Source organism: Protopterus annectens, chromosome 7.part0 (assembly GCF_019279795.1).
Source record: "Protopterus annectens isolate FY-2018-M chromosome 7.part0, PAN1.0, whole genome shotgun sequence".
Classification (NCBI taxonomy): domain Eukaryota; kingdom Metazoa; phylum Chordata; order Ceratodontiformes; family Protopteridae; genus Protopterus; species Protopterus annectens.
This window is the reverse complement of record NC_056739.1, coordinates 445,593,222-445,609,902: the sequence shown is the minus strand read 5'-3', so window position 1 is coordinate 445,609,902 and position 16,681 is coordinate 445,593,222. Positions and strand designations below refer to the sequence as shown.

Here is a 16,681-nt window from a genome sequence, read left to right as displayed (position 1 = left end):
GGGTCTGTTGTGCTACATCCTGATCTGAATCCAAACTGATCATCTCCCATCTTACATTCTACTACTCTTTGTATCCGTTTATCAGTCACCCTTTTCAGAACTTTCATGCAATGTGATAGGAGTTTGATGCCTCTGTACTGCCCACAGTTATGGATTTGCCCTTTGTTTTTGTACACTGGAATGAGTATGCTTATTCTTTAGTCATCTGGGATATGCCTTTCTCTCCACACTGCTATTAGTATCCTCAGGAGCCATTTCTCCCCTATCCCACCCAGCATCTTTATTTTATCTGCTGTAACCAAACCTTCTTCTCTCATCATAGGCTGTTTCTGGGGAAGTACAGGTTCTGTGGGGTTTTCTTCATTCAGAAGCTGCTGGAAATATTCCTTCCATCTGCCATTGATGTCTTCTGGGCTGGTGAGCAGGTTGTTGCTGGCATCCCTTATCAAGGGTGTCTGACTATCTTCGTTATCTTTCTGTCTTTGCCTTGCAACCTGATAAAGTTTCTTTGTGCCCCTTACTGAGTCACTTTCCAGAAGTTGGTACGGTGTCTCAGATGCCCTATTCTTTGCTATTGCAACTTCTTTCTTAGCTTCTTTGTTAGCCAACCAGTAGTCCTTCCTAGCCTGGTCAGTCTTTTATGTCTCCCAATTCTTCCTGCACTCCTTTTTTCTTTTGATGACTTTCTGGGCTTCTGCATTCCACCACCAGTTTCCTTATGTACCTTATTTCAATACCTGGCTTAGCCACATATCTTTTCTGTAGTCCTAACACATGCTGTTTTTAGGTGCTGCCATTCTTCTTCAACTCCACCTATTTCCTCCTCTTCTTGGGGTGCTAAAGCCCTGAGTAATTCCTTGAACTGTTGTACTTTCTCTCCAGTCAACTTCCAGGTCTTCAGCCTGGTCTCTGTTGACTTTAGAGGCTTCTCTGACCATTGCTTGCAGCTGATTGTGGCAACTAGTGGTTTATGCTGTGGGCCAGCTGTTTCACTTGGGATGCCTTTGCAGTCATGGATTCTGCCCCAGTGCCATTTCCTTACTAGGAGGAAGTCCACCTGAGTTGCATGTTGACTACTCTTGTATGTGAAATTGTGACTGTCTCTCTTTCTGAACCATGTGTTGGCTACTATCAAGCCATTTGCCAGACAGAATTCTAGAATGGCTTCTCCTTCTTTATTCTTGTTGCCCCACCCATGTGGACCCAGGCAGTCCTCATATCCTGTTCTGCCTGTCCATGGTTCAGAAAGAGAGACAGACAAGATCACATACAAGGTATGTTAGCTTTATGCTTTTATGCTTTCTACTAATGGAGGGTTCAGCAGAACATGTCATCTAATGTCTTTGGTGAACACTGAACAGATCATCTGTAACTGGCAGGGATGGCAATGTTCACAAGGTACAGCCAGATGACATAGTGCCACTGTCTGCAACTTTATCATTGGAGAGGGTACACTCAGCCCATCCACATGTATGAGGTAACAGGCTGAACCTCCAGCATAACCTATGTTTAACACTGTAGGTCCTGCCACTGTGAGCTCTGTCAGGCTACATCAGAGCCACCATGACTGCTGCCTTTGATGTGCACACACTCATCACTGTTGATGGGTGTCATTACTATGTGCGTCTCAGTAACCCAAGCATGGCAGCCACTACATATACCTTGGCAGTGACGATAAGTACATTGAGGTTTACATGAGGATGTGCAACCACTGCATGTGCTGTGGGACAACCTACAGTGCATGCGGAGTGACATAGCAAGTAGAGACATGAAGCAAACATGATCCAAATAACATCCATCGGTGCATTTGTGAGGGTACTGTCAAATGCCATCTGTGGTGGTGCAAGGATGCAGATGCATTGTGGATGGTCATAGGCCAGGTTTATTCAGATGGAAGAAAATGTGCTCTTGGCTGCAACAGCCACCACATCTATGTATGACCAATCACATGGTCATCTAGCTTTACTGCAGGACAGTCTCACTTGGCAAGTTGCTCTGGTTCCAACAATTCCATACATCTCTATCCCCCATTGCCCATTGGAGTGCTACACTTAGCTGTGATTGCCCTTGTGGTTCCCATACATAGATACCCATCATGTAGAACATGTTCTAGCTTGACACTGTAAGGCCATACTGAGTACCTGGCCAATGTTTATGACATGGATACCCCAACCTGGCACTGAAAGATATGATCCATGACTCCCCACACCCTGGTATCTGCCTCTGTGGCTAACACACACTGTTACCCTTACACCTGTGGTAACACTAATGTCACTTGTCATTGTGCCCCTCTCACACCTGTGCAAATGATGATGAAGATGATGAAGAAGATGATGATTCTCCCCTACCCACCTTCTGGCTTGTGTTGGTAATTTCTGATGCACTTCATGGACAGTCAATTCTTTATAATGCATATAGTGGGTGTAGTAACACATTCATCAGTTTTATTATATGCTGTCCTTGTCATAGCCCACAGCTGTGGACCAGATGCCTCCTCTTTGCCAGTGCCCCAACATACTGTACCTGCCTCTGCCTTGCACGGGGTGCAATCATATTTTATGAAGGGTTTGCACCAGCCTCCTTACCTATTGCTGCAATGGGTGTATGAGGTACTCTTGTGATAATCACAGATTGTAGCTGCTTCCTTACTACCATAGCATGTATCACGACACACACCACAAACAACTGCCTGCAGGCTTTCCATGCATGCTGTAGTACATTATAAGATACATCCAGGCAGAGGAAGTGTGCCTTCAGAAATCCAAAGACACAATTGACAATATTCCTTGTCTCAGATGTGCAGTGCTGTAAGCCATCTCACCATGGTTCCAAGACATATCCTGCAACACACAACATATGAGTGGATTGCTGTCTATGTCAAAGAGAACACCATATACTGGCCAATGTAACTGATAATGTGTACTTCTACCAAATATGAGAAATCAGTCCTCCTAAAACACTAGTAGCAGTGCACATGTTTCAGATGTAGAAATTATAAGCTTATAGGCACTACTGAGATAGCTTATACATCCATTGGTTATAATAGCCTCTGCATTCCGCATCACCTGACATTTGATGGAGTGAAAGCCTTCCAGCTGATATAACAGATGCATTTGGTACAGATGAGCAGCTGTGGCCTTGATGGCAACTTTGGTGCAATCACTGGATCCTAGGACCTTGTAGAATGCCCATACAGTAGTGATTTTTCTCCACTGCTGTCCATGGAAATCATGTATGCTCCACCACATCTATGGATGCAGTACTATACATAACCCATCTATGAAGTGGCTCCAAGTGTGGCCAGTAACATTTGCTGTTCAGCTACAACTCTCTTTCTCTCTTTCATATGTTGCAGACAACTTCTTGAGTGACTCCTTGGACAGCCAACCCCATCCTTGGATTTTACAAGACAAAGGGGGAAATGGAAGTAGGTTGCTAGTCCTTTCATCTGTATTTCACATGTATGCAGTCACATCTATGTACAATTTACAGTCCCAGCTCCACCTACTGCATGTCTTTGGAATGTGGATGGAGACCAGAGGACCTGGGAAAAACTCCTGCAAAGACAGCGTGGCCATGTCGACTCCACACAGAAGTTACCAAAGCTGAGAGTTGAACCAGAGAACCTGTTTTTCTGAAGTGTCAATGTTCCTTGTTGCATGACTGTGCCACCCCTATTCCTACCATAATAAAGTGAGTGAAGCTCCTGTTTTCAGTGTTCAGAATAAATGTTTGCTTTTGTCATTTTGATACACAATGAGTTTCATTTGCATGATAACACTTATTTACATATCATGCATACCAATTATCCGGTAATGTAGTCACACTATTTGTATATGCAAATTGCCCACAACCTGTGCATCATTGCTTATTCATAAAATGTAGGGGATATTTAGAAACAATCAGTACACAACATTATATAATCATGCATTTGCATGGAATCGCTGAATTCAACCACTTGCCAAGTCATTTAAGCTTCTCATATGCTTATTCTGTAAGAATGCTACCTGTCCTCATCTCAGGATTATCTCCATTGCTGTTAAACTAAAATAGCAAAAACTTCACTAGATTTGTCTTGCTTGTACAAGGCTCCACACTTGCCACCTATGGTCCTCAGGCAGTACAATGGCCACTGATGATCTCCAATATAACATTTGCCAGCTCACTGGCCAGATTCCTGAAGACTTTGGGAGATGACCCATTTTGGTCATTTTGCTTTATCTTCCCTAACAGCAATCAATTCCTTTCTTACTGCTATATCCTTTTGTCTATCCAGAATTTTCCCTACTGTGTTTTTTGTGCCTGTCCACATGGAACCCTTTCCTTGTTTTCCTTCACCTCTGTTTCTCTTCTTAGTCTTATGTTATTTCCATTCTGTCCCTGCTCATACTGAACAGGACTGCCTCTTTCTTCCATTTTTTCTGCTAATATGTAAAGAAGCCATTGTTCTCCCTCCTGATACCTTCTGCCAGCTCACATTCAAATTTTACCATTGCTGTCACCAACCTTTGTAATACTTCTACTAACCTCTATGTAATGGGCTTCCTGCACCTCCTCAACCATTATCCCCACCTCCTGTATGTCCTTATCCGTTATCCTACAAAGTAAAGAAAATTGCATGAAAAGAAACTAAAAAAAAAAAAAGATGATAATAAGAAAGCAAATTATAAAACCAGCGCTGAACAGTTAAGGAAGAATGCAGTCATGTAGCATTGACTTGGTAGCTCAATTTGCATAAAGAGATACAGCCCAGATGACCTGAATTTGACCCGTGGCTGAGGCAATAGAGGAGCTGGCTGGGGAGAGATAGAAATGATGAGGAGAAACCTGGATACCTTCCACTAAGGAGAAGGTCAGGGAGCAAATGTCAAAGAGTGTAATTTTATTTATTTTTATTATTTTATTTTATTTTTTTTTATTTTATTTTATTTTATTTTACATTTGTTAACTGGGAAAGTCCAACTGGACACATATCCATTTTCAGCAGAGGCCCGGGGAGAAAAGCTCCAATAGCATGTCATAAAGAAATTACACAAGAATATCATACAGAGATATAGATTCTATAGAAACATACTTTTACTAATATATTATATAATTTCAGCTCCAACTTTTCTTTATGACTACTTGTATACTAATATATTGTATAATTCAGCTGCCATATTTTTCTTTATGATGTATTGCAACTACATTTTGTATTTTATTAATTGCAGCTGTATATTTTGCACTATGTTATGAACGAATGACCTCTTTGATTATTCTCTGTACTGCACCTGCAATGTTCATTGTATACATTCATTTTTGCATATGTGATTTTGTTTGTTTCCTCAGAGCTTATCTCCCCGGGCCTCTACTGAAAATGGACATATATCCAGTTAGACTAGCCCAGTCAACAAACGTAAAATAAAATAAAATAAATAAAATAAGTTATATATAGATTAATAATTCCTTTACTAAAGTCAGCATACAGCATTCTAGTAGTAGGATTTATATATAATATAAAATATAAACACAAGAAAAAAATTTTTTTTTGTCTTTCTAAATTATGAGTACTCTCAATATTTTGTTACAGAAATAACCAGTGATTATTAAGCTTTACAGTAAAAGGAATTAGGGGACCTTTAGTAGATTACTTGAAAATGGTATTAGTGCAAATTAACCTGGGGAGTAGCATGAACAAAGCCAATTGTTTGAGAAGTGGGTTCTCAGGAGTTTCTTAAATTGAATAGTGGAGGTAGTGGAGGTTATATGGCTAGGTAGTGAGATCCAGATTTTGGCAATATTGCTGGCAAAGAGAAATTTGCCAGCATAATTTTTGTGCCGGATAACATGTATTAGGTTCTGAGAACTAGACTGTAAGGCTCTGGTAGGGATGCGGGGGTTAATTATATTTTGAAGTGCAGGGTTTTTTTCTGGAAGGTAGAAGAGATTATGCAGTATTGTGAGTTGATTAAACAGAAGTAGTTAAAGTAGCTTGAGCCAATTGAGTTGGTTAAGGGCAAAACAGTGGTGGGATTTGTATGATGTTTCAGTAGCGAACTTGGCTATTTTGTTATAACAAGATTCCATTTTGTTCAGATCACTCTGGCGGAGATTAGTAAGAGATTAGTAAGGATGGGAGAGGCATAGAGAAGGATGGATAAGAGAGGAGTTCTTGCTATAGCAGCCTTGGTTTGTTTAGTTATAAAGTGTTTGTTCATATAGAGAAGTCCTAGTTTTTTATTAACTTTCTTAATGGTTTGTGCATATGGATGTCAAATTTGAGTTTATTGTCTGTTTCTACACCTAACAGTTTAGTGTGTGCAGTTGGAGTGATTTCTTTCACAAATGATTAGTGATGACTTGGCATTTTGATCTTCCCATCTGACTCATGAAAACATCACCAAAAACTATTTCTCAGTCTATCCCATCTGCATAATTGGCTAGCAATCCTCTAAATTATAAGGACAGTTCAACAAAATTCTGACTCCCTTCCCTAAAAGCAACACCTCAGACAGTATGCACTTGTTCATGTACCTAGGTTTATGGTTCAGCTCCAGCACCAACTACCCAATTTTGCAGAGTTTACTTTTAACACTGAATCACTCAAGTAAGTACCTACCCATTATATGCTGAAGTTGTATCTCAATCACTACCCTTCCTTAACTTGTAAATTAATCTAATGACCCACACCAGGCCCTCATGCTCCTCCACTATGGCACAATCCACACAAAAATCCCAACCACAGCCATTTGACGTCTATACATACGTCTTATCCTCTTTCTGCAAGAATCAGGGACAAAGCCACAAATAATAAAGGGTAAAGGCTCAAAGTCAGGAAAAGAGTTTAAATATTGTTCTTACATTATTAGAATAACAGCTTTTGCATAAATATTAATTTTGTGAAGTATACAAAGTCTAAAACTCAAATGTTAGTGACTGCGATCCTCAAAAATTTAACAGAAATTCACAAATTTTATGAGAAGCAGACCAAAAGTGTGAGGCAAAATTGAGGGACATTCTGGGAAGTCAAGGATGATGAAAGGTATATTTCCACATCTAATGCCCTTCTCTCAGCCTCATCCCCAGAAATCCACAAGTTTTATGAGGAGCAGACCAAAAGTATTAGGGAAAATGAGGACATTTCACAGGGCATTCTTTGAAATCAGTGATGGCTGAAAGGTTTCCTTCCACAACTAATGCCCTTCTCTCATCCACACCTGGAGTCCTATTTCTTTCAATAAATTATACTACAAAATCCACTTTACTTTAAGCCAGAAAGACTGTCTGTCCACTATGCAGCATCTCAGCCTAGACAGAATGGATTTATATCTATGATCTAACTCATCTAACCTTAATCTGGGAACACAGTTACAACAGCAGAAAGTTCACTACCCCTCCAAGAAGGCTCATAATTTAATCATAGTACACGTCTCACTGCTAAACATGAAAAAATGGGTCTATATTAGGTCATCGAAACTTTAGGTAATCGAATACCTAAAGCTCGACACCTAAATAGCAAAAGCTATAAACATTGAATGGCCACGTCCATGAATTTTTTTGTAGGGAAAAAATTTGCTTGGCCATTATCAGGAATCTGCACTTTTCTCCACTGTAGAGTGATCTCAGAGTTTATATATTTAGTTAGGGGGTGTGTGGGGGGCACAAGCTCCTACATGGGGGGATGTGGGGGCCCAAGTATCCCAATCGATTAGCGTTTGAAAACATTTTTTTCTCCAGCCAAGCAAACTTTTTCCCTATGAAAAAAATTTGCAGAAGTGGCCGTTCGATGTTTACAGCTTTTGCTTTTTAGGTGTCGAGCCTTAAGTATTCGATTACCTAAACTTTCGACCATATAATATAAACCTGCAAAAATGAATGATTGCCACAGGTAATGGTGTTCATGTAGAGGATCTCATAACTTTTTTTATTTATTTTTTTTTAATTTGCATTCTGTTTAAATTGGCTGTGGCTGAAAATGCACTGTCTCATATCTCCTTTATGAATGAATGAACATCCCATCTCTCAACTGCCCATATTTTTGTAGAATGTGCAGATTTTTTTGCCTTATGTTTTTGGTCTGCTTCTCATAAAATTTTTCTGGAAAATCTCTGAAATTATCTGAGGATTGAAATCATTAAATATTGACATAAATTTGTTTTTCAGACATCATATCCTTCAGAAAATGCATGCTAACTCAAATCCCATTTTTCTAGCAACCTTCCAAGTTTTAAAAGCACAATTTAAAATGTGTCCCTATTTTTGAGCCTTTGTTCCCCCAATTATTTCAGGCTTTGTGCAGGTTTCTTGCACTAAGTGGTTGAGAGGTATGATGAATGTGACTGTTAGGCTCACATTTCTATGTAACCCAGCTGACGTTTTCTTTTTGGTTTTTTTTTGTTTGTTTTTTTGTCAGTGTTGTCCATAGCACCGAGTATTCCATCCATGACTCATTTTCATAACTTGTTTACATGATCATAATGACTTGACAGGTTAAAACTTAAATTATTAGGTGTGAACAGTAAATTAGTGTTATTGCCAGTAACTCAAAATAGTGGAAACAGTTTCAAAGCAGATGACAATACTTTTACAGGACCACACACAATAATATTTGGATTCTGCTCCCACACCCTCAGTTTCAATATATACTAACTCTGAAGTTGCACAACCTCAAATTATTTGTTTAAAAAGTAATTTTCTCCCATTACTCAATATTGATGCAAGCTCAATGTTACCCTCTTAGGATACTGAGGGTGAAAACAGAACAGCTATAAAAAAGGAAGTTATAAAAACGTTTGATGATACTAGGATTACTTTCCAGTAAGCATACAGTTGGCACAACCAGATCTAGTGATGGCTGCATAATGTTATCTTGTTTCTGAATCTTCCTAGATGCTCTTCCCAACACAGTGCAATTCACTACTCTGAATTCCTATGAATTTCCACACTGGCAGGGTCACCAGTGCCTCACAATACTTTCAGCTGGACATCCATGATCCCTTCTGGCTTGTTTTGGACTACATCAACATTTCTATTATTTCTGGCACATTCTTGCACCAGATATCTTTAACTGTTCCTGTAAATGTGAGGAGTGACGGTGCAGACATCACACTGCTGCTTTTTGGGCTGCCGGAAGTCCTTCACCCTTAAAACACACATGGCCACAGCAGAAGGTATGCAACCACTGGCATTCTTGAGCTCTTGGACTGGTTTCTGATAGTATCAGTAATGGTTACACTTAATGCTCTGTACCTCTGATGATGACTGCATTTTATGTTTAATAACTATAATATGGGATGGATTAAGGCAATCCGGAGGTGTATGCTCAGCTATAAGGCTCTTTTAAAATGCTTGAGCCTGCAGCTGGGCTAGCCTAGGGCCTTGTAAAAGCAACATTTTTTGGGGGGGTTAAATATTGTAATTCCTGAAATGGTAATATATTTTTATAAAATTATTGTGTTAATTTCTGTGGTTCACAGAGTTTGCACAAAAAGTTGTGTCCTCATGTAGACACAGTCCTACAGCAATGGTTTATAGACACAGAGTGGCATTAGATAGCCACTGCCTAGTCCAGTCTGTGAAAACATGACTCCTGCTGTTCTGGTCCATTAATGATCAACATCCCAACTGCAAGTTCTGATCACAAATGGAATGGTTATCACAGGTCTTCTCGAAAGTCAAAGGACTTTACCCACAGGACGCAGAAAGGAAAAAAACTTTGTTCTGTGCTGTAGTAACATAGCAACCCTTGTCTTCAACTGTTAGATCAGCTATCCTGTGTACACACACACACACACACACACACACACACACACACACACACACACACACACACACACACACACACACACACACACACACACACACACACCAATAGGTTACAATGTTGCAAATGTATTTGAAAGCTGTCAGTTCGGGTATCTGAAGTAAAGCTAGATGTGTTTAGTTGTCGCCTTATGTTATCATGTGTTATCTGGGTAGTTAAACTGCTTCAGTGACCCTTTTCAGCAACAACCCAGGCCAAAGGCATAGAATACAATAATTGAACTCGAGCTTCAGTAATTATGTGAGCAACAAATGTTTGCAAAGGTCATGGTTTGTATGAGTAATCATAATTAAGATAGCTGTGAAAAGGTTAGAGTTTGCATGTATAAATGTAACTACAAGGAACTAGTTTTGCAAAGTAATATATGCATGATGAACAACCTGCACAGAGCAGATGTGTTAAATACAGGGAAATTAATTACTTAGGTACAAGTAAAGTGGAGTTTTGCAATTGAAGCTCAAAAATAAATTTTGGAGATTGATAATGGTGGGCAGTTTAGGAGTAAAAGATCATTAGAGAAGTAACTACATTCAAGACAATATGGATCCCTTGCAGCACACATCACACAGCACGTCACTGCAACCCTCTCATTGCTTTCTGTTTGAGTCAATAACAGTGTGAGCAAGTCAAGTGTTACTTGATATGCCTTTCAAGGTATACGTAGTCAACATATGCCATATACATTGTTTCAAGTAACTTTTCTTGGGAAGGGTTTTTTGCCTTTGTGTTTTAAATGTATTAGCACCTCTTTGTAGCATGCATGCTGCTTGCATTTATGAATGTCATGTTTTTGCTCATGCTGTAAATATTCTACAGCTTTTCTGTCCTCAGTATTTGTGGAATTTTATTATTTGTGGAAGAAATAGGTTCTGCCTGGTAGGGCATCCTAGTTAAAATGTAAATAAATAAACCATTTCTGTCAGTCTAACTGTAAATGTTGCTTGCTTACACTGAGAGATTTGTTGATTGACATGCCCACCTTCAAACACATAAAATATAACATTTGTGCCAAAACCCCTTTCAGGAATGACCTGGACAGAAAAGTGTAATTGCGTGCATTTCATTTTTTGAGCAATGTTCAGCACCCCCCCCCCCCATCACAGATGATTATGATTAGGTCTTCAGTTATAGCTAAGTTGTTATATATGACATAGATATCAATACATTTACATTGAGAGCAGAAAGAAGTGAAGCTTGAGAAATGGCTCTTGATATCCATGTTGAGAATATATAGTAACTAATTTAGGACTGGACAGACCACATAGTAATTCTTTCTCAAACATAGAACTTTACCTTTTCCAAAGTACTAAAGAGAAATACGTGTTTTACAGCTTTGAAAGCCATAAAACACATCACTGCTATTACAACCAGGTTTGCACTTGAGATGAATTGCTTTTCATCCATGTCCTGAGCACACAGTAAGCTGATTATTATAGGATATGTGATCATAATCCAGCTTTCTTACATCAAAAAGATGTTTAACAGAGTTACTTTTTTTCACTAATTCAGAGAGCGGTCACAGAGCTCCGTGTACTACATCTGTTATGTGGTGACATAACAACCCTTGTATTCATCTGTTACAACAGCTATCCAATGCTGTATATAGATCTTCCTTGGCTAAATGGCACACTATACACAAATTATTTAGCTCTCTTCTATGATGTTTCTTTTACTCATGTCCAGCTTCACAAGAGGCTGGTGCTGGGTAGAAGTTAGCAGACTTCTTAACATGCAGAAACTTTTTGCCACAAATGACATTTTTCTAAAGTCCCTTTTCTTAGAAATAATTAATCTAATACAAAAATGCTTTCATGTGACAAAGCCAATACCTTTAGTACCTTGAAATATGACAAGACTTGTCTCAGTAAATATAGGTAGGACTGATTTCAGGGACACACCTTCTCACCTCAGAGAAGAGGGAATCAGCCAATTAACTGCATGTGAAGGTGACTCTGCTGTCCCTGTCATTTCCTTGTCAGTGGTCATTGAATGAGTACCCACAAGTGGTGTCCCACAAGGCTCAGTCCTGCAACCCCTACTGTTCGGCATATACTTCTCAGAAGTACAGGCAAACACAGGAGGACTATGGCTAACCAAGTTCGCCGATGACTGCAAACTGGGAGCCATAATTGACTCTCCGGCTGACACAGACATCCTCCAAAAGGACGTTACTGAGACAGACACCTGGTGTCAAAGTCATGTCCTCAAGCTAAATGCCAAAAAATGCATAGTCATCCCATTTGGGAAAAACAAAACACCCACGATTCACCACATAGGAGGCAGCCCCCTTAATACAGAATAGGTAATAAGAGATCTGGGGAACCAGGTAGATAGTAATCTCTCCTTTGACAATCATATTGCCAAAGTAGTTAGGAAATCCTTCTATGTAGCCCATCTAATTACTAAAGGGTAGATATCTAGAAATAAAGAGTTTATAATGCCCCTGTACTCATCACTCATCAGACCCATCATAGAGTACAATGCCCCATTTGGGATGTACCTCACAAGACACTTCCAACAGCTGGAGAGACCACAAAAGTACTTCACCAAGAGGATTACTGGCCTCAAACATATGTCCTATGCAGCCCGACTGAAAAAACTCTGACTGTACTCAGTGGCATATCACTTACTCAGAGGTGATCTCTGCCTGACTTACAAAGCCATGTCCAACTCAGAATTGATGGACATGCTCCACCTAAAGAAATCCAAGTCACTGCAAGCCACGCGCTCCAGTGAGCTAAACTTCACCACAACAATAAATAGAACATGCTGGAGGGATAGATTCCTGTCACAGAGACTCCCCATGCTTTGGAACAAAATTCCAGACTACATTAGGCAGAGCCCCTCACTAACACTCTTCAAGAGAAACCTTGACAAGTGGATGGTTAACAGAAAATACATCCCTGGGATCACTTCATTGGCTCTGCTTGACAGAGGATCAGTTAATTAATCAATCAGGTGGCGAAAGCAGACATATTCTGGCTACGCTTATAAATGCCCTCGGGCAGATAGCCTAGTACCTACCTATGAACCTATGAGGGGTTGAAGGGCACAGCAAACTCCCTCACATGAATTTAATGACAGCAGGGTAGTATACATCAGGATTTCATTAATTAGTAATCAGTTACCATGTAGGGTAAAGGGGTACAATAACCCCCCCACCCAGATACACCTATCATTTCATTATTTTCTTACAAGATGTGCTAATGTATTCCTGTACTATACATTGTTGCTTTTTATGTATTGCAATAGTATAGGCAACTCTAGGCATATGGGACTAGGGGAACTCTAGACATATGGTACAAGTTAGGACAAAGAAAATGTAGCACTCATAACAAGACAGTATATGCAAGGTACTGCTGTGCACTACAGTAACAGAATACATGTAAGTAACATGACTTATATGAAGCTGTAGTGAAGTTCTGTACTTCTATTTGCAACACAGTATATGAAAGACAACACTGTTCAGTAGGGCAATGCACTAAATGTACTTACTGCAATGTAACATATCACCTAGACAATATCCCAGGATGTCTTCTAAGTAGCATGAAACATGACCTATCAGGGCGTCTGGAATTACTGTTTAACTTTAGCCTCCAAACAGGCTTTGTGCCTCATGAATGGAGTACAACAACAGTCATCCCTCTGAGCAAAGGTGGGCCATCTACAGACCCTGGAAACTACAGACCCATAAGTCTCACTAGTCTTGTATGTAAAGCAATGGAAAGAATTATCATATAAATGATCAATAGAGATATAGTAAACCTCCAGACACTGGACCCAACCCAGTTTGGTTTTGTCAAGGACAGATTATGCTTACTCTACCTGGTGGACTTCTTTGAGAAGATCACCAAAGCAATGGATGAGGGCACAATCATTCACACTGCCTACCTTCACCTGGCCAAGGCATTTGACACAATACCCCCCTCAGGCATTGTTGACACTCAAGAGGTTAGGTACAAACCCATATGTCATCTGGTGGATAGCCAACTGTCTCAAAGATAGGACCCAGAAAGTTAGAATTGGGGAGTCCACCTCTACAAATAGGCCAGTCACAAGTGGAGTCCCTCAAGGATCAGTCCTTGGACTGCTCATTTTTGGCATTTTTTTCTCATAAGTCAAGGCCAATGTCAGTGGTCTCTGACTGACTAAATGTACAGATGATTGCAAATTAGGAGATGTCATTGAATCTCACACTGACACAAATGTTCTCCAGGAGGGGCTGACCCAGAGAAACAACTGATGTCAGAGCCATGGACTAAAACTAAATGCCAAGAAATGCATAATAGTATCCTTTGTGAAGTCATCTTTCCCCGGTAACTATCACATTGACAATACACGCCTTAAAGTTGACCCAGTATTCAGGGACTTAGGGACACAGGTAGATAGTAATCTAGCCTTTGACCATCATGTGTCTGCAGTGGTGAGGAAATCATTCTATGTCACGTAACTTATAAACAAAGGTATGGCAGCCAAGTCCAAGGAAGCCATTGTTCCACTGTATTCGGCATTCATCAAACCTATCATTGAGTGCAATGCCCCCTTTGGTGTGTACCTAGCAAGGAATATCCAACAGTTGCAATATCCACACAGGTTACTCACTAAAAGAATACAGGGCATAAGTAAAATGTCCTATGCAGACTGCCTCAAGGCCCTATCCCTGTATTCTGTCTCCTACAGTCTTTTGAGGGGAGATCTATGCCTGGCATACAGGGCATTGTCAGACCCCACTCTGATGAACCTCTTACATATCCACAAAATAAACAGCACCAGAATTACCCATTCTAAAGACTTAAACCTTGCCTGTGATATAAATATGACCTGCTGGAGAGATAGGTATGTATCCCAGGGACTACCACATCTATGTAACAGGCTCCCCATCCATGTAAAGCAGAGTTCCTCCCTAATCCAGTTCAAGTGCAACTTGAACAACTGGATGGGAAACCAGAAATTCATCCCTGGTTGGCACCTATGTCTCTAATGGACATAGTTAACCTGTAAATGGCTCATCTCCCAGGCCCATGCTTACACTTATCAATGGTACAAGAACTTGTCAGATATTTGGGGGGCATGGCTAGGCTTAAAAAGGCCTTTGAGGCCGTTAGCCTAGTTAACACCTATAAACCTATGAACCTATGGGCTGCTTGACGGACAGTGGTTACATCCATCATTCTTCATCACCATGCCACCTCTGTCATTATCAGCCACCTACTGAAAGTGCAGATCTGTACAAATGCTGACGGACCAACATTTTTGCATATAACAAGGCATAAGCACCAAATCAAAACAGTTTCTACTGCCCAGTGGACAATTGAACAGCAACAACAAATCAAAACAGTGTCCTCTGCCCAGTGATTAAACAGCAACATTAAATTAAAAATATCCACTTCCCAATGAATTAAACAGCAAATAAAAACACTCCAACTGAGCAACAAGACAGCAACAAATAAAAAGAGTGTGTACTTTCAGGGACCAACAAGCAAAACTTTAAACCTTTGGTGTATTAGTCTTCCAGCTAGACATTCCGTTCTGTTTTCCATTAGACTGCTGAGCTGCAGATTATGAGACAAAACATCACATATTTCCCAAAACAGAATAAAATATCACATAAAATGGGTGTGTTGTGCTGGTCAAGAACATAGTTTATTTCCAGATATTTTTAGCGAATTAAAAATACACTGCCAGACTGGAAATTATTATATTCACCTGACTTTACTGTTAACTCTGTCTTATGTTTATCTGATATGAGCATATTTCAAGAAGTCCAGCATAGTGTTTCAAAAACACACAAAATATAGTATAATATAATATTTGTAATAAAACCAAACTCATACTTTTAGCATAACTTTTACTCACACTGAACAAATCATAAGCTTTATTAGAGAGACAGATAGCTAGATAGACAGGTAAGCAGAACAATAGACAGAGCCATTTACTCTTCAATGTAATAGAGAGAAACAGGCAGAAAATTTGCTGGAACTGCCCCTCAAAATAACCATGCTATATAGGCTGATATTATGATCAACATTTAAGCTTCTCATCCTGAGCATCAGAAAATAACATGTAAGCATTGGAATTTCTCTATGTCAGGAGAGTTTCCCTTATTTGTTCAACATCTCTACTTAACTGAAGGCATTCCGGACTTTATCATTTTTTTACCAACTTATAACGTCACGATTAAGATATCCTCTTTGACAAGAATTTCCAAATGAACTAACTAAGAAACAAAAGAACAACAAGTGTGCGACTGTAATCCCAGCTTTCTGGCTTACCTGGTGCAGACATGGCTGTGAAGGTCAGTAATGGTGTTACTCGCACAGTTCTTTCCTATGTAGGAGCATCAAAGTAAAGGGCTTTTGTAAGGAGAATATAAGCTGGTCACACCAAGCCAGAACAAGAAAAACAAGCCTGCTTACTTCTCATTTCTAAAGTAAACTACTTATTTAGGAATCAGCATCGAAACAGTGAGGTAACCTGCTGTATACGTAAAGGAATTTATTTGCAAGTCTTGCATGTGTCACACCCACAAACGTTTTTGCCTCATGCCTCTCCCCTAAACTAATACATTTTTACAAGCCTCTATTTGATAGCTGTCATTTACTTAATTTCCATATTTTATACAGAGGTGGATTTTTTATCAAATATTTGCAGTGTGGCAGCAAACAGAAATCCATCAAGTGAAAAGAAAAGTAACCTAATGTAGTTTTTAAATAATTATACGCAAAGCAATGGTTTGACATTTTTATGCATAGCAATTTATCTGTGCTTATCAGTCATGCTATTACCTGTACTCCTGATATTACCACTCGGTGTTATTACTTATCCTGCTTCAGTTATTTTCAGTATGGTCACCCTTTACTTGTACTGTGCATGCCTAGA

The 16,681-nt window shown here is 39.6% G+C and overlaps 1 protein-coding gene across 1 annotated transcript in view; it reads right to left on the bottom strand.

The window, feature by feature from the left end:
* LOC122806523 (phospholipid scramblase 1-like) overlaps positions 1-16,281 on the bottom strand; it is a 103,994-nt gene extending 87,713 nt beyond the window's left edge. Inside the window, exon 1 of the mRNA XM_044077024.1 lies at positions 16,075-16,281. Within this exon, the coding sequence (XP_043932959.1) occupies positions 16,075-16,087 (13 nt within the window). The 5' untranslated portion in view covers positions 16,088-16,281. The remainder of the gene's footprint in view (positions 1-16,074) is intronic.
* Between the last annotated feature and the right edge of the window lie 400 nt (positions 16,282-16,681).